General features: G+C 39.2%; 2 protein-coding genes across 5 annotated transcripts in view; one reads left to right on the top strand and one right to left on the bottom strand.

Annotated features, from left to right (window-relative positions):
* Positions 1–21,552, bottom strand: part of pms1 (PMS1 homolog 1, mismatch repair system component) — a 30,955-nt gene that overhangs the window by 4,619 nt on the left and 4,784 nt on the right. Inside the window, exons 1-9 of one of the 3 annotated variants that reach the window (XM_034134224.1) lie at positions 15,097–15,186; positions 13,245–13,388; positions 12,858–13,040; positions 11,884–12,016; positions 10,892–11,055; positions 5,303–5,419; positions 2,214–2,336; positions 1,937–2,083; positions 706–1,496 (exon numbers count right to left, since the gene is read on the bottom strand). In XM_034134224.1, coding sequence (XP_033990115.1) covers positions 706–1,496; positions 1,937–2,083; positions 2,214–2,336; positions 5,303–5,419; positions 10,892–11,055; positions 11,884–12,016; positions 12,858–13,040; positions 13,245–13,376 — 1,790 coding nt within the window. In that variant the 5' untranslated portion in view covers positions 13,377–13,388; positions 15,097–15,186. Of the gene's footprint in view, positions 1–705; positions 1,497–1,936; positions 2,084–2,213; positions 2,337–5,302; positions 5,420–10,891; positions 11,056–11,883; positions 12,017–12,857; positions 13,041–13,244; positions 13,389–15,096; positions 15,187–21,552 lie in introns of those variants that run through there. The other 2 variants (XM_034134223.1, XM_034134226.1) reach the window with 2 other exon arrangements.
* Positions 15,466–21,505, top strand: ormdl1 (ORMDL sphingolipid biosynthesis regulator 1). 2 transcript variants are annotated; one of them, XM_034134230.1, is made up of 4 exons: positions 15,466–15,599; positions 16,866–17,045; positions 19,389–19,540; positions 20,578–21,505. In XM_034134230.1, exons 2-4 carry the CDS (start codon positions 16,872–16,874, stop codon positions 20,711–20,713), a joined length of 462 nt encoding a protein of 153 aa, XP_033990121.1. In that variant the 5' UTR covers positions 15,466–15,599; positions 16,866–16,871; the 3' UTR covers positions 20,714–21,505. The 2 variants fall into 2 exon arrangements, with proteins under 2 accessions (XP_033990121.1, XP_033990120.1); XM_034134229.1 differs by having other exon boundaries at positions 15,544–15,621.

Raw genomic sequence — 21,552 nt, 5'->3', positions numbered from 1 at the left:
GACACTATACTTACAAAAATACATATTTATCTGATCATTAAGTTTTATTTTTTTGTTTGCTTATCAAACTCCATTCCCGTCATACCTTCATCATTGTAAATCACTTGACCCTGAGTGAGCAAGGGTCAAACACAAACACTCGTTACCTCCATCTGTTCTGTGCCTAATCTGTTTGTGACTAGTCAACTATGTGTCACTCCTCATACCACTTGTAAAGTAAGCATAGTTGAGCTTTGAAATACAAAATGAACTGGAACCTGGGAACAGGACATTTAGATATTATACTAATGTTGTGCTTTTTAAATTAGAAATGAAATATCATATATAAAAAAGGGAATATTTAGTTTACATCAGCTAATGTCTCTTAAATCTAGTGTCTCTATGGATGTCTCTGTTCAGGGATCATTGTAGGTTTAGGAAACAAACACACATTCACTCGGTTTAATAATCTTATTCTTAATACTTTGGAAATAGAAGACATTTCACGACTAGTGATATCTGCCATACTGCGGAAAATGTCATCTACCCTAGCCCCTATTAGATGCGGTTGTCTGGAAATAAAAAAATACAGCTCGTATCAACAACATTTCCAGACTGGGCTTTTACACATGCAAATGACAGGTCAGACTTTCCCCCCTTGCTCTGCCTTGCAAATAACAAGAAATGGAAACAACTGCTTGGAAAGGTGAAGGTCTGGAAACTCACTTCTTACGGTCTTCCTCCCTCAGATTTTTCCACCTCTCCTGAACTGTGACGCTGATATCCTGCAGGCTGGCTGTAGGTTTCTCCCTGAGGACGTCTGCCCTGGCCTCCTTCTCGAACAGGGCGGCGGGGGTCAGTGGTGCCCTCATGGCGCGGTTGCTGATCAGGTCGTAGGCCGTCAGAGCGGCCCGCTTCTCCGTTATGGCGTTGAGCATCTTTTTGTTTGGGCTGCCATGACTCTTGGCCTTATCCGAGTCTGAATGATTGTTCTTTAAAGGTTGGTGGATGCTGACGGGCTGCAGGGGTTCACCTGATACAGGGTCGATCAAAGCCGCCCCTCGGCTCCAGTTTTCGGCAGATATCTCATCGTTTCTCGTGTCTGCACCTGACACAGCAATGTCTTCAAGTCTCTCAGGGGACTTGCTTGTAGTCTGGGCTGTTTCATCATCATAGAGAGAAAAGCTGGAGTCGAACCTAGCTGGGAACTGGTTTACAATCCAGTCCTCGGCTATGGAGGATGAAGAGCTGCCGTTTGAGGTTGGGCGGTCCAGTGAAGCTTCAGTGCTCAACGGAACTGTGTCAATGTGTTTAGGTGCATCTTTGAGGTAGGTCTTCTGTAGCTTGGTGAGACTGTCATCCCTCTCTACATTGTCCGGTTGTAAAGCCTCAGTCTGCGAAGGACTGGACGGTGTGGAGGATGTGTGATAGGCGAGCTGTTTCGCTGTTGGGGCATCATTACACCGATAGCCATAGAGAGAAACTAGAAACACCTCCACTGCGGTCAGCACAGCCTCCTACATTTCAAATGGATCACAGAGCGTAAAAAAATTATAAAATGGCACCAAAACATGTTCATCAAGGAACAAACATTTCTACGCAGATGGAACACCAACAGTCATAAATAAGGTCAACATAATACATTCAGTCCGCTTGCGGAGAACAACATAAATAGCAACATTACGTGAGTCTGTTCTTTTTTTACATGATAAAGACTGTATTTTAAATATAAGACTATTTTTAACATTTCTCTACCATGATAGCAAGCTAGAAAGCTTTTTCACTCGTAACGATATTCATGATTATTCCAATAATTTACCACATCTCATCTAATGTTATTGCAAGTGATTTTTACTGTGATCTGCAATAAAATATTATACAGCCCCATTCCTACTTTATCATGAGTGAATTGAACTCTGACCTAATTCTATCCAAACATACTGAAATCCATAGCTACCTTGTTATGAAGAAGAACCTGGGTCTTGTCCGGTGTCAGATTGACATCGACTGAGTTTGGTGGAACTGTAATCTTAAGCATGACAGTGGGATAACGGTTTCGCGCTGAGTCATCTGGATACTGAGCGGTGTAGTGTTGACGCAACAACTGACGATCCATCACACAATCCAACGAGGAGATGCAGAGGTTTTTTTAAATAAACATAAAAGAATGGTATTAGAAACAAAATAATATTCTTTGTATGGATTGTTTTGTATGAGTTATCTAAAATGATTACCTTCATTATATCTTTGTGGTGGACAGGCCGGTTGTTGATGTATATAAATGTTTTGTCCGGGTTAGAGGAGCTTGTAGAGGAGTAATCTGCTCCAGGCTTTGGAAAAAAGCCCTCTAAAACAATCTGAAAAAAAAAAAAAATGTATGATCAATCACAAAGTCGGTTTCATATACAGACTTTCCAGTAAGGAACCTTGACATTATTAAAAACTAACATTATAACTTTATCATCATTATATTTTCAATTAGAACGGCACGGTTGATCCATTCTGCTGACAGCACAGCCGCACAGCTGGGAAGGAAGCCATTAATTCTGCTTGTGCGCATGCAAGTCAGCACCCAGCAGCAAGAATGGCATACCAACATACACTGTCACGGCATAAAGAGGACGAGTAGTAAATCTAAAATCCCAGAGAAGCTTACTGCACTCATCCCATCAACTAATTTACATTTTTGTTGACATTGGGTTAAAATGTACCTATTTCTAAATGTCGGATCAAGAGGTTATTTCATATAATTGCTAGAAAAAGTTTTTTGAAAGAAAAATTCATGATCACTTCTTTCATTAAACTACAGGGTTTTATTCAAATCTGGTGTTATTATGTGTTGCCTATAACAAATTGAAATGGTTTCCAAATAGAATCCTGACTAAACACTGAGATGTCTTAACTATAGTCAAAATAATTATTTCATTTTTGTTTTGCCTTATAAGTTTGAATTTTGTGTAAATGAGGAAGATAGTTAAACTGTGTATTTGTTTGATTGAAGTTGCCTTGTAATCCATATTTTGGAATATGATTTATACTATATGCTTCATAAACAGTCAAACCAGGACAAAAGTTGTGCAGTTGACAGAAGGACAATACAAAGACTAATATTAAACTTGTTCTCAAGCAGTTTGTAATTTCCTCTCAAGTGTATCAACTTTCAGGCAAGTCGTATATGATCACGCTTCACCTAGAATCCTGCCAGAGCCACTCTTCATGAGCTGAAATTGATTAACCGAATTACAACTGAACAATTGCACCTAAAACTGAATCATCATCCTGAATGTAAGCTAGTAAGAAATTATGGAAGGCTATTAATGCTCTACAGATTGCAAGCGGCATAGCTATGCCTTTTTTCCACATTGCCTAGGGCTCATTATTAGCAGCAACGCACGCCAATGAAGTTAATAAATGAACTGCTGTTTCAGGTCGGGGCACATGTGCTTCTCTCTATTTCTGCTCATTAGGGTCACTTTATGAGAGCACGAACGGCACCTCTGGCCCCAAAGGACCGTGGCTATGTGAAGTCATGCTGCCAAAAACGAGTGTCACATTTTGTTCTGCAGTAGAACGGCTCTTAAGATTCTCCCGGAGCGAGGCCCCGGTGAAATTGTCAACCTGGTTCCCTTGATCACTAAGCTTTGGTGTTGGGGACAAAGAGGACAAAAGTTCTCTTTCATTGCTACAGGGAGTAGGAGGAAGAGGTGAAAGGTCGTTCTCATAACTGGGCACAGAGGTGCAGCAGCATAATAACAACAAAGAGAAAAATGAGAGAGGAACAGGGTGAAAAGGGCTGCTCCATATCTGTCAGAGTGGATTAGCTGGCAGCCTGGCAGCAGGTACGAGCCACATGACATCTACCGTGACCAAGCAGAAAGTTACTGCTCGACAATAATTTGATTATGACGAGCGCAGCAAAGCTTAGCTAACACAAATCTCTCACTTTTCATCAGAAAAGAACTCAAGAGAAAAGGGCAAGGGAACAGTTGGCCAGCCACCAACTGACCACATGTGCTGGCTGCAGACCAGGCGTTCATGATGAGCTCACGGTCAGGTATAACGTGCATGCACACATTTGCTCTGCGAAATGTATCAATCTTAACTAGACATTACATGTAATATTGACAGTTATATTAAGATTAAGATTTGAAAAATTAGCTTTTTTAAGGGGGCAAGTTTGTGTATTATGATGAACTACCATAATTGCCACACAATGAAGGGCAAAGGGGCATGGGAGCCTCAGTGTGAGAGCAAAGAGTGCAAGTAGTGTAGTGGAGGTGTGTGGGGGGGGCAGTTTACGGCTTTGTGCCAAATCAAATCTTATTTATATAGCACATTTTTAAAACGATTTTTGGTCGAGCCAAAGTGCTGTACATGCAATAAAAACACTTTACTACAATAGCAAACAGAAGACAACAAACAGCAAAAATAAAAATCACATACAGGGAAATGTCAGGAGTCGTGCTCCGCTCTGACTAGAAGGCCAGAGAGAAGAAGTGAGTCTTAAGTGTAGATTTAAAAACCCCTAGGGTCTGGGCCGACCTCACATGGAGGGGCAGAGTGTTCCAGAGCCTAGGGCCAGCTGCTGCGAAGGCTCGGTGCCCTCGGGTTTTGAGCCTGGTCTTGGGCACTATCAGGAGCAGCTGGTCAGCAGACCTTAAAGCTCTGGCTGGGGTGTAGCGCTGGAGGAGTTCGGCTATATAGGCCGGAGCCAGCCCATTTAGTGCTTTAAAAACAAATAAAAGGAGTTTAAAATCAATTCGGAACTGAATTGGAAGCCAGTGCAGTGAGGCCAGAATAGTGGTGATGTGGTCAGCTCAGCCGTGCAATGTGCCTGTGACGCTTATCTGTCAGAGTGCATTGCACTCCAAGTAGTCTCTTCACATTCACGCCACCCTTTTCTTATGAATAACAAAGGTGACTTTGACCATAAGACAGTCAGGCAGGTTTAAGGAACATTTCACCTCCGAAATGATCATTTTTATATAAATTCCTCACTCTGTGTTCACTCTTACTCACTCTTAGATTATACTGCAAGAGTTCTTTAAAAGTTTGTAAGCAGATATTTTGACATCGTTTTTTTGTTCATCAAGGATTCTTCATTCCCCGTAGAGGTATGCAAAAAATATCATGAAATCAAGGATACATGAGGGTGATATATAAATAGTTATTTTGTGGGGAAAATATATATCAAACTGACTTATCAAAAATGTGAAATCATTTTTGTAGCTTATGTAAAATTTGCATTGCAGCCAAAGAAAACTTTAACAAAATGTATTCGCTATATTTCTCTCTGACCTCTGCATATTTGCCCTTAACTGACCTCTGGTTGCTCTTGGCGATGGTGGCAAGGGAGCAGGTTGGCAACGGTGCTGGCCCCCAGTGTAGCAACGAGGGCACTTCTGTGATCGGCCACCTTGGCCTTCTGCCAAACCACCACCTGCAAACAATATGACACCAGTCAACCTCCATAAGTCCACATCAGGCGGATCACACAGCATAAACACCCGTCAAGATAGTAACTGCAGCAGCACACATACCTGCAGAGCATACATTTTGTTTCAGTCATGAGCTTCAGCAAGAGACACACAAACACCAGCATGAACAGAAGCCTTATCAGAGCATGTCAAAAATGTAGGGCAGGGAACATTAAAGACATGGTAAAGACAATGTTTTTCAAGTGAAAATTAATGGCTTTAAACAAACATGAAATAAACCATGCTTTTATTTCATATCAACAAGAACTGTTGTATTATTTAAACTTTGAACACTATACAGCAGTAGAAATATTGGTGTGGATACAAATATTAATATACAGAAGTGTTAAACATTACAACTGTGCCCTCTGCTTTTGTTCGGGGGCAAATGAAGGTTTTTACTTATTTATTTCATTTTATGTGTTTAATATATGTAGACATTTATTTTTTCGTACCCCATGTTAAATCACTCCTCATAAACCACTTGTATACAGCTGCATTTCATTCCGCTGATTTTGTATTTCTTTTTTTTACTTTTATGACTGTTGGTTTGAATTCATTTTATTGTTTTTATATAAATATTTGACATTGCACCTGTAGTTCTCGATTTGCTTCCTGACACTTTGTATCTTTTCCCATCTTTGCTCTGTTTTATGCATAGACAACACTTTGTAACTCTTTTACTGAAAATACATTTTAGAAATAAAGTTATTATTTAAGGTCATAATTATTTTCCTAAGCATTACAGAGAATATTGACCCCCAGGAGTTAGCTTCTGTCCACCATTGAATATATTTCGCGGGTGTTGATTTCTAAAAGCATGCACTCTGTTGCAGGGCATGTCTCGGCTATTAAATACGCAATTTAGCGCATGTAAATGGATCACTCCTGTAAACGTTTTTTCAAGAAGCTGTGAAACACGACACAGTACAAATAGCAGAGTTGGAGATAAGGGATAGGGGCAACAGAGTGCTGATTGCACAAAAAAGGTTCACTAGCTTCTTCTGAGTCTGATCACATCCAACCTGATTTCTATGAAAGTTATAAGGTGGTCGTTTGGCCCCTGTGTGACCCACACCACACCACTCCTGTGGCTGCAGCTGAAACCGAATCTGGGGTTAAGTGTGCAGCTGTGTTCAGCAACTTACTCAGGCGTCATAATCAGAGTTAACAGTCAGTAATGTTTGTGTTCGGAGCACCTGACAGTTACGCTTAGCTGCGGTGGGAAAGAGCATAAGGGATGGAAATATGTAATTCCTAAATAGTTCCACAGCTAATTAATCTTATTGTGAAAAGTCTGCAACCCAGGGCGAAGGTGATTACAAGTAACCAAACAAAACTGGCCTAAAATCATGCAACCTAAATATACTTCCAATGATAAATAATGACTGGTGTTTAGGTTGATGATAAATGCTGTCAATACAATTGTACATTGTGGAATATAATGCATTGCTTTGGTATGTGTGTTAGTTATTGTGAACTACGTCACCGAACAATAAACTTGTTTATTGGCTTTCCATTCACTAAAGGACATAAACAGTCCTTAAAGCTACAATTCCTATGTTGCAATTTAGAATCACTTTACGTCAGAGAGTTTTTTATGAAGGAAAAATCGTCACTGTTCCCTGTGGAGTCAAACTAAGTGGTTGGAAAGATTCATACATGTCATCATTATACTAGAAGTAAACATTAGAGCTGCAACCTTAGTTTACTAATGGTCAGTTGACACAATATTAATTGCCAACTCATTTGATAAACGATTGATTGTGAATAAAATTGTTCATGCCCGAATCTTAAGAAATACTGTTATTAGCATCTAGAATATCCGTGCACATCCTTTCCCAAAATATTTCACATTATCAAATAAGTGAAGTTTTCACCGGGAAACATCGTATGACAAAATGGCATCATCAAGTATTTTTGTCCCCCCCAACCCATGTGTCTTGTTTTTAATGATTATTTTCATTGATTGATTAAAAACAAAAACAAATGTCAATGTTTCCAATGCAGCGCAAATGCAGATAATAAAGTTATTTCTCTTAATGTATGATGTTGTAAACATCTTTTTGACTTCTTTCGAATGTTTAGTATAAATATAATTTATTATTATTATCATTATTATTATTATTATTATTAGAAGAAGTGGTAGCAGTACAGTTAAAGTGTAAAGGACCAGATTTTTTTTCCCTCCAATATGAATTACACTTATAAAGTATGGCATTTTACATGTGCTTGCACACATTGGCATTGTCTCAATTAAGACCACACATACATCACTGTGCCATAAATATATGGCATATGAACAAAAACTGAGGGAGATTTTGAGCCAGTGATGTGGGAACAGTCATTGGAAGACTGATGAGGACACCTTGTGGTTGCTGTGCGTTAAGGACAACACACAGTATGAGAAGTGATTAAAATGTCTTTTATGTGTTCTTTTAACAAATTTTCCAAGGCCCCAGCCACACGAGGACGATAACGGTCATATCTGCTACAGTTCTCTATCATATAGACGGTTCGGCCACACAAGGCCGACATGGAAACGCATAAAACGATAACGATAACGGGTCCCAAGGTGGGTAGATCTGCGAACGAAATGCTCTGGGGGGGCAAACGGCTGTGTTTACGCCTATACGATAATTTCCTGATAACGTTGAAGCAATAGCCCCGCCTCTCCCACCTCTCCTGCTCAGAGATCAGCTGCTGGGCTGTCAGAAGAGGGGGAGGAAAAGAGAGGCTCCGTTTTTTATTCTTATATTATGATATAGAGTCGTTATCAATTTGTTTTAAAGCTCAATAAATAACAAAGAAGACCTTTGACCGGCACTTTCCTAATTTTGTCCGGAAGATTTCAACTTTAACGGACATGTTGACTGGCGAAAAAAAATCTAACTGAAACTCTGCCGCACGGTCTCCTCGTCCCTTGGAAGAGGCGGAGAGGTGGGTGTTTTTCATCTGCTGGTGGACTACCGGAGAGATTTACAGTAGGAGCAAACGCTTGCCTCGAAGAGGGAGAAAAAGAGCCAGAGCATCCACAGCGGAGAATAAACAGAAGGGCAACCATGGCAACCATGCGCGGGAAGTCTTCTTCGCTGCTTTTGTGGCAGGAGTACACCGCCACTTACAGGCCCGGCATATGTACTACAGCATCTCCAGCGCTTTTGAGCGGTCTCGTGTGAACGGACACGTTTCTGGTGCCTATTGCGTGTGGACGGAAGACTTTGATATCGATTTCGGTCCGTTTGCGTTATCGTCCTTGTGTGGCTCCAGCCCAAGTGTAATACCCTTAACTGTACGGACTTGAAAGGCGACTATAGGGAATGGAGACTGTAGTCGGGAAAATCTCAACACTTGCAGTAAACAGTCAGAAGACAGTTGACATCCAACACATTCAGCGTCTCTTGCTGATCTTGGCATCTTCCTTGTCTACATAATAGCATAAAAGAATAAAATGTTATCCCATGTTTTTTTTTTGTTTTAATCGTTGGTCATAGGACTGGCTGTAGAAGCCAGCAACATAACAGTGCATACTAGGGATGTTAAGATTCACCGATTCACATCGGTGCACCGGCATAAACGTTCAAGATGCGAGTGCACCGATTGAAAGAGTGCACATCGGCTACAGTTTGGGTTGAACTCGCGATGCATCGATTGTAGCGTCTTTGCATCGGTAAAAAAACGATTCATTCATATAATATCCCCTCATCTTGTCAGCACTCAGCAGAGACGATCTTTGATCTTTGCTTCGCACTAAGGAGGCCGAGAGTCTCAGTTCAACACACATGGAAGTCGAGGAGAAAGAGAAACACAGCGCACCGAAAAATACCTATAAATCAAACGTTTGGCAACACTTTGGATTTTTCAAGAAAGACGGACAACTTGAAAAATCGCTCGCAAATTGTAAACGATGCCGTGCCGCTTTAAAGTACACCAGTAGTACGAGGAACTTAGCGACGCACATAGAGGCAACATGGGGTCTGCGGCTGAAAAGAAAAACCTGAAAGTTAGACATATGAGTTAAATCACTCAGTGAGGTGTTCTGTCAGTGAGAGTGGTGTTTAGTTTACAGCAGCCTGTGACTGCCAATAATAGTTTACATGTCTTCCTTACAATTGTAAGCAGTTATGAAATACCTGTTTGTGAAAGGTTATTTGTATTCTTTATTGTTCACATAGAAACCACTGCTTTCTGCTCACTGGTGAGTTAGCCTATGGATGAGTGTTAAGCACATCAGGCTGGCAGCTGTATGGGCATTGCACTATGGTAGTTGTTATTTCATTTGCACATTGCACATGGGCAATGCATCCTTAAATTGTTTAACTGTGAGGTGTTATACAATTGTACTGTACTCTGGAGAGTTGTTTAAGGTCAAAAAGGTCAAAAAGAAACAGCATGATGGGATGTGCAGTACTAGTAGAGAGAACCAAATATGTAAAGCACTTTTTTGTTAATGTATGATTTGCTGCATATAAGGAATACAACAAAATCCTCTGTCGTACCATATTGAAGTATCATTATTTTGCATCGTGTTGAATCACATCGTATCGCCCCGAATCGCATAATGTTGAATCAAATCGTATCGAACTGTATCGCAACAGGGGTGAACCGTATCGTATCACACCGCCTGGTGTTTCAAATGTATCGTTAATGTATCGTATCGTTGGCAACGTATCGAGATGCGCATCGCATCGGCCTCAGTGATGGAGATGCACATCCCTAGTGCATACAGACCTTGTTTAAATAGTTTAAAGTGAAAATGGATAACTAATGTGGCAGGTTTTTACAGTGGATAAGATGCACTCCAACGTCCACAGACACTCCTCACACCACTCCTGATGCATTATCCCCTCTTGCTGTCCATCTCTATGCTCAGATTAAAGACACAGATACCAGTGTAGCTCTAAGTAGGACACAGCAGTGTATTTAATATATTTTAAGGAAATGATGATTGCCTGTAATGCACAGACAGCTAAATTGTGATTAATGCTGTGGCTTGTTTTTGGTTTGAAACTAGGACAAATAGATATGTTTTTTTATTCAAAATTAAATCTTTATTGTAACTTATATGTACGTTTTTTCCACAGTAAAAACTATTTTGTTACCTACATAAAACCAAGCTGACCAAAACTGCCTTTATCCCTGATGTACCGAACTACAAACCTTTAAAGTTCACCTTTCAAATCCTCAGTGTTTTATACTCATTTTTGTAAAGGCACATCACTTTGACAAATGAAAAATAAAATGTATTACAAGTAATTTTAACTTTGCCTAAATGTAAAATGTCACCAGTAACCATTGTTAATTGTATATATAATGCATTGTGCTAAACGAAAGCTGCCATTTACATTTGGCATTAAATTTAGCCTACTCACAACTCAAATTTGTTGAAAAAACATTACCTATTTATATCTGCAAATTTAGGAGGAGCTACTGACCTTATTGTGAATGAGTGTGAGCCTTAATTCAGGTTTTATAATGGCGTAGGCCAGCAGCAGGTCCTGCACCTTCTTCAGTTCTTCCTTGCACTTCTTGGTCGTGGAATAGTACTGTCGTCTCACTGGAAGATTTTTGAAAAGCTTCAGGACACTCACTGTTGTTCCTGCAAAACACAAAGAGCAGAGGTGTGCAACAGATTGTAAGATAAGAGGGTTTTTAAGCATCACGGCTAAATGACTCAAATAGACTACAGTGTTTCCCCTACCATTGTCTTGGCGGGGTGCTGCGCCCTGCCAACGGAGCCCCGCACCCCCCCTGAAATTCAAGGTGTTTTTTTTTTGTTTTTTTTATATATAGCACCACATTGCCTCCCCAAAGCTGTAAATGTAGGGGAAACACTGGACTAACTGGTTAGTGTTCAAGGTGTTTGTTTTTCTGTAATAATATTACCTCTATCGTCAATCATTTTAAGTTATCCCTTGATGGATAGTTTGGATGTTTTAAAGTGAGGAAGTATGAGGTCAGTGTTTTACCGACAGTAGATATAAGGAGAAGCCAGCAGCAAATCCTATTTAACCACCCAAAAGAAAATCAATATCCCACAGCAAGGTAAAGCCCCAACTATAGTGTATGCTTTAACTTACAAAAACGTATCATTCACAGCAAGTCAAAGCTGTGTCAAGCTGCATTGGTTTCTTTAAATAACAAAGACTGATTGCAATGAATGTAGTTGATATAACAATTGAATCTTATACTTATTTGACTCTGTTATCATGTGATAATTTGCCACTCCTCACAGCAGAATAGAGTAGATACTGAAATTAGCAGCCCTATGTACTCCATCCATAATAATTTCTGAATTAAGAATCCATATTGAAGAAAAATTGAAATGAATAGTAGATCCAGAAAGATTCAAACCCAGAGTGACTCCAACTTCAGTGACCCACTCTACTACTATTGTATAAAGCTGTCTCTGATTTTGGCTACTCACTAAAGACGGATTGAATTATTTGTGTCTTGCCTTGACCCAAGTGAGACGGCTTCTGAGAAACAATCTGTCCTGTGAAGTTCAGCGTGTACTGTGTGCTGATGTCCTCCTCCTCTGTCTTTGTGATGACAGCCACCTGAAAGGAGAAGAGTACAATAAAACATCAGGTTGCCAACCATCACACTTTATATGCTGTAATAAACCAGGATGTATATTTAATTCCTAATAAAACTGATATGCTTAACAACCACCTTAAATTTATAATATTATAATTGACACAAAAGTGAGAATTGTGTTCAATTATTGTATGTATATGTAAAACTTGTACACATTTTAGAGCAATATGTATCACACATGCACGCACGCATGCAAGCACGCACCACTATGACAACACTGTTGTGCAATAATCTTTGCTTATGTTCAATATATATTATTCTTGGCTGCTACTTCATTACTTCAAGCTGTAACAAAACTGTTGTAAAATAACACATTCTTACAATATGTTAAAAAGGCTCTATTAGGCTTTTGGGGGTTTTCCCTTTCCTGTAGCACAGAGCCAGCCAGCTAACCAATCAGAGACCGGGCTCTGGTTTCAGACAGAGGGTAAAAAGACAGGCAGTATTTTGTCGAGACACAAAATACAAATATGAACCTGAGAATGAGCATACAAGGGCCCCTTTAAATGTCACTCATGGCTGCTACTTTACTTCTTTTATACGTTAACTTACTGCTTTTTGTTTATATTTTTTACCATGGGTGTGTACTTATTTGATTTATATTAATTTTATGAGCTTGCCTCTTTTTTAATATGCTAGTCTCATTTTATTTGGACTTTTATATGCATTGTCCCCTTGGCTGTAACTATGTAAATGTGCTGTGAGACAAATAAACAATTTCCGATTCTAATAACACGGTCCCATTTGCCTATTCTGATCTGACTGTAATATAATACAGACATGTTGGTGAATAGTTGTCACCTCGGCCACAGCACAGATGGAGCCCAGTGCCTCTCCTCTGAAGCCGTATGTCTCCAGTCGCTCCAGGTCTTCGTGGCAAAAGATCTTTGAAGTAAAATGTGTCAGAGCCATCACAGGAGTGTCTTCAGCTTTGATTCCATGGCCGTTATCACGCACTTCTATCCGGTCCAATCCGTAGTTCTCCTGCAATGTGAAATCCAATAATAAAATGTAATCTGCCTTAGCAAATGGAAGGGAAATCAAAATCAGTGTTGTGAGTTCTGAAGACTTAAAGAACATGTTTACCTGCAGGAAAAAAACCCTATTCTCAAATTAATCTTTAAAAAATAGGCAATAAAACGCCAATTCACTCTTCAATCATATTTTCTAAATGAATTGCTACTGTACCAGTTTAATGTCAAGGCTTGTAGCTCCAGCATCCAGGGAATTTTCCATCAATTCTTTCACAACATTCAGTACAGAGGTGATGACCTGTGAGCTGGACAGCAGCCGCACAGTGTCTGGAGGTAGCTGCTTCATGATTTTAGGAACCTGTTGAAGAAAAGTCCTGTTTCAGTGTGGTTCTTCAGCGTGCAATTGAGTCGCAACCATGGTCGCAACATCAGCTAGACATTGGGGTGTTGGAGAGAAACCTTCAAACATGTTCAGGATTTGCATGAGATGTGTGGCTCCACACACACACACTACAAAACACCTCTGCTGGCTAGTATTTCGAAGTAGAAATGATACCATAGAGTTAAAATAATTAACTAACATTAAAATACAGGCATTGGCATTATTGCAAGACTGTGATGTTGACAACAATTACAAAAATGACAATGATAGAAAACAGACTCAAAAACTTGCACTGCTTTCTTGCACAATGTTATGTCTTTTTATGTGTATGTCTTACATATATTGTATGTTGCACTGTTTGAGGAGCCTGAGACTTAAGATCTTCAAATAACTTTGCTGTAGCTGTTGTGCATAATACAATAAAGCCTTTTAATCTTGAATTATGTGAGACAAACAAAATGTGCCTCATTGTCCATTTGTATTTATTAGCAAGCTTGATATTGATATATTCTAACATAGTCTTGATATCTAATGGTTATTTGTTTAAAATCATATCAATTATATTCTTTTTTTTTTTTTAAAACAAATGAGTGCCTTGAGTTACTAAGACCTCTGAAACGACAGGCCACTGACACAAGACAATCAAGTTACTTGTATTGTATTGAAGTGAAAATGTATTGCGTTACAGATTATTGATTACCCATTTCCAATTGCAATTAGTACTGTTAATGTTGTATTAACGTCATGACAGCAGAATGTCACCTGAAATAACGTTACCTGATAGTGGCAGTCAGTGCCAATGTCAGTTCAATCAAGTTGAACTGACTTCAAGCATTTGTGTATGCTGCTCTTGCTCTTTTGCACTTTTTGCATATCATGTATTTTGTTTTTACCATGTTTGTAAAATGTAATTTTCTTAAATGTTTAATGCTCAAAGCTAAATCTGGCACTGTTACGCTTGACACATTTTAATGTTTTAAGTGTTCATTACTGTGCATTGTCCCTGCCAAATAAACGATTAAATAAAATAAATAAATATCTTCTTTCGGCCATGACACAATTTGGTCGGAAGAAATGTAACAATAAAGAGAAATGTAATTAAAATAATTGAATTGCATTTAAAGTAACATTAGGTTACATTTACTTAGGTTAACCTAAGCTAACTTAAAGGTGGGGTAGGTCATTTTGGAGTGTGCTAGAATTTGAAAATACACAACCGGAAAAAATCTACCACTTCCTTACAGAGCCCCTCCTCCAACACACACGAACGCGCACATGACCAATGAGGGCATGAGATAAATTTGTGCACAGATGGAAGGCTGACAGACAGGTAGGCCATCCAGTTATTTTAGCCGGGCCGGCTAAAATGATTGGTCGTAGTTTTTACAGTACTACGGCTTCCACAGATGACATTTTTTTATGGATTTTTTGTCAAAGCACTTAAGATATTCATTGCTATCGGGATGTTAAGAGCATTCCATGGAATATAACAAAAAGTGTATCTCGAGCCGGTTTCTCAAACTTACCTACCCCACCTTTAACGGCTCGCGACTTACTTGAGTAGACTCGTTAGCTTAAAGATAACAACCTTATCTCTTGCCAACTTACGTGGCGACTTGACACAATTAGAACCTTAATGTAACATATTAAATAGCAAGGCAATGCAGTTTCCATAAAGACTTACTTAAGAGTTATTCTGACTGCAGCCGCTGTTGAATCTTTCATAAACAACAGACACGAGCTACACGGCGGAAATGACTTGATTCCCGCCCCCTTAACTACACGCTCATTTGCTAGAAGTGACACGAGGGCGGGTTAAGTAAAATGGGACATCTCTACCCTGAGTTTAAGCTTACAGGTACAGACTTTAGTATGGGCTTTTTGTAAGATTGCCTTTAAAAAAACACACAACCAGGCTTTAACCCTTATTTTCAACACATACAATATAAACCTTAATATAACAATTTGGTTCGTTTAACTGGTTGGGGCATAGGTGTATAAAGTTAGGGGGCGGGACACAGCCTGAGAAGTTACCCCCGCGAATCATCAACACCGCAACTACTTCCGCTCAGGTCAGTGTACGACGTGCCGTCTGCGCTGGTGAACTGCACACATCAACAAGGAGATAAACCATTTCTCTCCATAGCAGCTTGTTTCTATAAATACCTCTACTGCTCGCTACTACCTGTAAGTTTGCAACACTGGCTGTGTGAGTGTTCAATGTTATACTTTCAACCACATAACGTGTCTTAATGCTTCTTCTTTACGTAATGAGGCTTAACAACTTGGTTTAGATTAGTAGTGGTTTGGTCTGGGCTATGTACTGGAGACGACTGAAGGCAGTCCAAGGCAGGGGACGTCTCGTGTTTACATGTCTACCTGACAGGGCAAGATAGCCATTAAAACAAAGATAACATTCAGTTCACAGTCAAGAAGAAGTTTAATCACTTTGTTCACTCAGCTAATGGTTCAGCTATTGCTACAAAATGCGAATAGACTAAATCAGTGACAGTGGTTTAGTACCAAAGTATTATTTCTATGCAACTTTAGACATATATCCTCTAATGAGGCTTTTCTTTTGTCTGAATTTCTGTCGTTGCCGATACTTATTTTAAAGTAATTTGTCTAATCATCGGTTATGTTATGAGATCATACATATCTACTAATTCATGTATCGACTTGAATCTCAGCTGGCTGATATGAGCTCTAGTATCCCAAATAAGGCAGATACCTTCATGTAATACTAGGTGAATGTCACTAAATGTTATTTATTAACAGTAGAACATAGTGTAATCCGGCTGGTAACATGATGACATCGACAGCTGGATGTTTGCATGCACCAGGCCTCATTAGGAATATGGACGAAAGTCATCATTGAACTTAAGTCGACCCGTTATCTGTACTCCAGTCTGCAGCTGAAAGTGTGCCAGAGGGTAAAGTTCATGCAGATTGCAATGTGTGTGTTTTTTGTTATCACATTTGGACTTGCAGGGAATGCATAGCGCTACACTTGCTTTTTGGTAAAATAATTTGCTTCTTCAGACAAAGGTATGGCATATAGAAAATTGTGAATATTACATTTCTATTTTTCCTGCAGGACGTGTCTATTATCACGTTTATTATAGAGCTCCTTAAATGTTTCAGGATTGTGGTATTTGGAGCTTGAATAACAGTTACAGTGCTTATTGTGTCAAAATCGGATTAATGAATATTACCTCAAACATTTATCTGACATTTTAAACCTTTTAGAACTTTATAAAGACCACCAAATTAACACATTTATTTTGGGTTAAAACATTTTCACCCCATTTATTAGCTTGACAGACATTCCCGAAATATTACTTTTTATTATGAGGGAACTTCTTGCAATAGGTGACGGGGAAGAAAAGTCCAATACTTATGTGGCACAGAAGAGTACACTGATTTGTGAATATCTCTGTTTTCTGTTCCCAGAGCAGGATGAATGTGGGTGTGGCACACAGTGAGGTGAACCCGAACACTCGGGTCATGAACAGTCGAGGGATCTGGCTGACCTACGCTCTCGGGGTTGGAATACTTCACATTGTGCTCTTGAGCATTCCTTTCTTTAGTGTGCCGGTGGTGTGGACCCTTACGAATGTCATACACAACTTTGTAAGTCACAGTCTCACACTTTCATTGCTGCTTAGCACGCTACAATACTACACTAGCTAATCAGGTCATTTTGAAATTGCTTTATCAATGCATCAAATGTTATTTATATAGCTCACTATTACACATTACACATGTCTCAGAGGGCTTTACAGTGTACAGCATATGACACCCTCTATCCTTAGACCCTAACAGGGTGCGAGGAAAAACTTTAACTTAAAATGAACAGGGAAGATACGTAATAAACCTTAGGGAGAGCTACATAGCAGGGATCCCTCTCTGAGGATGGACAGAATGCAATATATGTATTTTGTATGGATTAGAAAAAGATAATAAAAAAAAGTCATAGACTATCCAAATTACAGAAATTATAATATATATAAAAATCAGGATTCAGCTTCGGATTACACGTTTTTCTCTTAATTAATGAGCGAAACAGAATAGCTTTTCTCAGAATAAATATAACTGCAACTAGAGATATTTTCAGTATCAATTCATCTACTGATGATTTTCTTGATAAGTATAGTACATAACAACAAAATGGGGAAAAAAAGTCAGAGCTGAGTCTTGTTTTGTCCTCCCAAAATCATATTAAGAATCAGAAACAGGTTTATTGCCAAGTAGGTAACACATACGAGGAATTTGCCATGGTGTATTTGGTGCCTACATAAACACACTTCAGGAAGATAAATTGTAAGACAAGGACCATAAAATAAAACAGGATAAAAAACGACTGCCAGTGTTATGATGAACAACACAGTGTTTGCATAGTGTGCATTAATGTAATATTCCGTTTACCATGATAATTAAGGGATATTTTACTGTAGATAACATTTTGAATAAAATAAAATTCAGTTGTAGCCTCACAAGCCGAATGAATCTTGCATGCATGCTCAGCACACAGCCTGGTGTGTGTTACCTTCTGCCTGTGCTTGTGTGTGCTTGTTGAGATATGCTCTATTTTTGGGGAGGCTGTCCTTGTGACCTATTATGATAATTTCCCCACTCCACATCAAGAAAGAAAAATGACCATTCATTGTTACATAGCTGGCTTAAAAATAAGAAACAAAGTCCGTGTGTGTGTGTGACATCATCAAGTAGTGCAAGCTGCAGGCAGTTTACAGGGATTGTGTATCAGCAGCCGGTACATGAGGCTATTAACAGTAGCTGCTAAGGTCAACTAAGGCTTATTGTTTGTCACACACTACAGCTGCAGTGGGCCGATTAAGACAGCATTTTAGTTGTATTACTGTGTAATGCACGTTTTCTATTTCCAACTGCATTCTTTCGTTTTTTACCTAGGGGCATCCGATTGGAAAGTGTCATTCCCAAAGAATTTAGCCATAAATCTTCGATTTTTCCTGTGTTTTGAACATGTATTTTCAGGCGCCCAAGCCTCAGGCAGGAGCTGGTATGTTTCTGTTGGGAGTCTTTGTGCAGCTCACTCTCAACACTCCTGCAGAAACCAAGTTATTGTTTTTATCCAAGCTAGTTTGTCAGATAAGTAAGTTGGCGTGAATTTGTTGAGTTTTGAGAATCTGCAACTAGAGATTTCTGTCACCATCGATCAATTTGCTGATAATTCATTCATTCAGTAATCGGTGATGTAGAATTCTCTATATGGCCCTTTAGTTCTAGTCATCTAAGCTGTTGCCTCTCCTCTCACTCCTCTGTCTCATGCAGGCATTGGAGCCCCACAGCTGTGTCTTGGTATGACCCAGAGAGTCGATTTGGCTTGACCAAAACATTCATAAAACAAGCTCTTCATCAGATAATAACAGGACCAAGCTGACGCACAGTGTCAGAGAGCAGTAAGCAATAACTCCCTTCTAGGAACAGAGCTAGCTTTGACTGGTTATCAAATGTGAAGAAAACTTCATCAGCTGTTCACTTCGTGGCTGCAGCAAATGTCTTTGTCAATTCTCCGGCCATAACTTAGTGTTCTCCTTGTGTTCCGAGTCCTTGATCCAAAAGTCTCATTACAATTGCTACTTAATCATTTGGTGTATAACAAAAAAAAACTGGAAAAATGACCTACACAGTTTCTCAAAGTCCAAGGGACTTTTTGTGAGTCAAAAACCAAACACTTTTAAATATGGCAAAAAGCAGGAAATCCTAATTTGTGAATATTTAGAAAGCACTACGATCAGAAACTTAACATACTTTACACAAAAAAAATCTCTAGAAACATTTTTTTTTTTTTTATTGTGAACATAATTTCTACTCTACAATATTTTTCAAGTTTAAATGGAGACGTAGAGATGTAAACAGAGATGTCATCAGTGTGCTATGGTATGTTAACAGATTGTTAGCCCTACATTATCAGCCATGTTCTTGTCTCTACAGGGGATGTATGTGTTCATGCATGCAGTGAAGGGCACTCCCTTCGAGACCCCTGACCAGGGAAAAGCCAGGCTGCTCACACACTGGGAACAGCTTGACTACGGCGTGCAGTTCACCTCATCTAGAAAGTTCTTCACCATCTCCCCCATCATCCTGTATGTATTACATATAATATGGTTGTGTCTTTGTACTGATTTAGATAAAGGAAACATTTTAATATATTTATCAAATCCTGGGTCACACTGACTACCAAACAAAAAAGAAAGCATCTATAAAAATGTTGACCGTGACAACACCATTTAAGGTATAATATGTAATTTTGTATGCATTCAAATAGTTTAAACAACTAGACCTTTAATATATTTCGTACTTACATTATCCCAAATGGTTCCAACAATTTTCAGAGAAATATGTAAGTTAAATCAAGGTAACGTATTTCATTTGGTCTCCTGTAACGTTGTTGTGTCCCCCTTGCCAGAAGCTGTCATTAATTCATTTTTAACAATACACTTTTTTAGATCCTGCAATCTTTTAACACTATATTTAATCGGATTAAGGACTTAGTCATTGGACATAGGGATGTTAAGTCATCAGAGAAGCAAGCTGAGCTAACGTTAGCCGTGGCTCTGCTCTCAGCCCTATCTGTGTGACGAACAGCATCGGAGAAATAATGACTAAACCATGACTTTTATCATGGAACAGCTTTATTTAGTGTTTTACTGGTTTTCATCACCATGTATGTTTGTTTTGAAGAGGAGACCTCTAAAGATAACTAAAAAGCTGCAAAAAATCTCCCGAATGTCTGGATCTAAAGTTGTCACAAACCCAATGAGCAAATGTTAGCTCGCAACGCAGTCTGTCTGAGAAAAACACTGATTCTTAACATGAAACTGATTTATTCAGTGTTCTTATCAGTTTGAATCAGTATTGGGAAAGAGCAGACTTCAGCATATAATTGTGCAATAACTTCAGAGGTGTTGTAGTCAACGACTCCCATGATTCCACACTACTTCACGACATGTCCAAACTCTGTCTTTTGTTATAGTTTTGTCGTTGTAGTTCAGAGACCCATGCATCAGGAAAATGACATATTGTTCTTTTGAACAATCAGAAAACTGTGGGTTTGTCTTGCAGTTACCACTTAGGCAGGGATATTTGATTTCCTTTTTTAACCATTTGTTTTGCTCCACAGATACTTCCTGGCAAGTTTCTACACAAAGTACGACACGACACACTTCGTCATAAACACCGCCTCGCTTTTGAGCGTCCTGATCCCCAAGCTGCCACAACTACACGGAGTGAGAATCTTCGGCATCAACAAGTATTAAGTTATCGTGAGCACTGTGCCTCATAGCAGCAGAAGTGACTTCCTGTGTAGTGTGTGCCTCCGATGTGTGTACCGAGTCGTACAGTTTGTCGTCGTTTAGATGTATCAGATTGAGATGAAAAGTTTCAAAGGAAGGCAGGAGTAGGTTCGTAGAGGACAGGATGCCATATGCATTACTAACTTATGTGAATATTTAATGATGTATTTTTGGCCTGCATAGACCTGGGCTGGCCCAGGCATCAGTGAGGCTTTTGGTTGTTTCTTTTTTTTGCCCTCAGTTCACATGGCAACACAAACTGGGAGTATGTCGCTAGCCACAGAGAAGCCCCAAATGTATTTTTCAAAGATGTTTACTTCCTAAGGGTGAGGGGCCGGTGGCTCGTTGTTTTATTGGTACACTCTCATTTTGTAATGGGTGTCAAACGTATTCATGCTGAGTGAAGAATGGAATCATACTCTTTTTTTTGCACAGTTTCCTTGGTATGTGAATCATTTGTAGCTCAATCAGAACAGGGCAGGTTGTTTTCATTGTACAGATGTATTTGTGAATATTATGTCCTGTATGTTAAAGAAGAAGTCCTGTGTTTAGAAATAAGAGGATATGTTGTCTAAGTGTTTACCGAGGGAGGTCTACAGTATCTCTGTGATCCACTTACATAATGTAGCTGCTTTTCTTTAGATTATGACTTTGCTTTGCTATCATCAAGGCAGCTAGTTCTGCTTTGTTTGGCCATAGCCATTAGCTCTTGATATGTCTTGTTCTTTAATCTTATTAAAATGTTTGAGCCCTCAAACTTTCTTCAAAGATTATTCTTTAATGGCAGAGCAATGCAAGGACAA

This window comes from Trematomus bernacchii, unplaced genomic scaffold (genome assembly GCF_902827165.1).
Source record: "Trematomus bernacchii unplaced genomic scaffold, fTreBer1.1, whole genome shotgun sequence".
NCBI lineage: Eukaryota > Metazoa > Chordata > Actinopteri > Perciformes > Nototheniidae > Trematomus > Trematomus bernacchii.
This window is presented reverse-complemented; position numbering and strand designations above follow the sequence as displayed.

What these genes read in the sequence shown, in the direction of transcription:
- ormdl1 (XM_034134230.1), top strand. Translation starts at nt 16,872, where the DNA reads ATGAATGTGGGTGTGGCACACAGTGAGGTGAACCCGAACACTCGGGTC. An exon ending in CGAATGTCATACACAACTTT is followed by an intron (nt 17,046 to 19,388) that starts GTAAGTCACAGT and finishes TTGTCTCTACAG; the next exon opens with GGGATGTATGTGTTCATGCA. An exon ending in ACCATCTCCCCCATCATCCT is followed by an intron (nt 19,541 to 20,577) that starts GTATGTATTACA and finishes TTTGCTCCACAG; the next exon opens with ATACTTCCTGGCAAGTTTCT.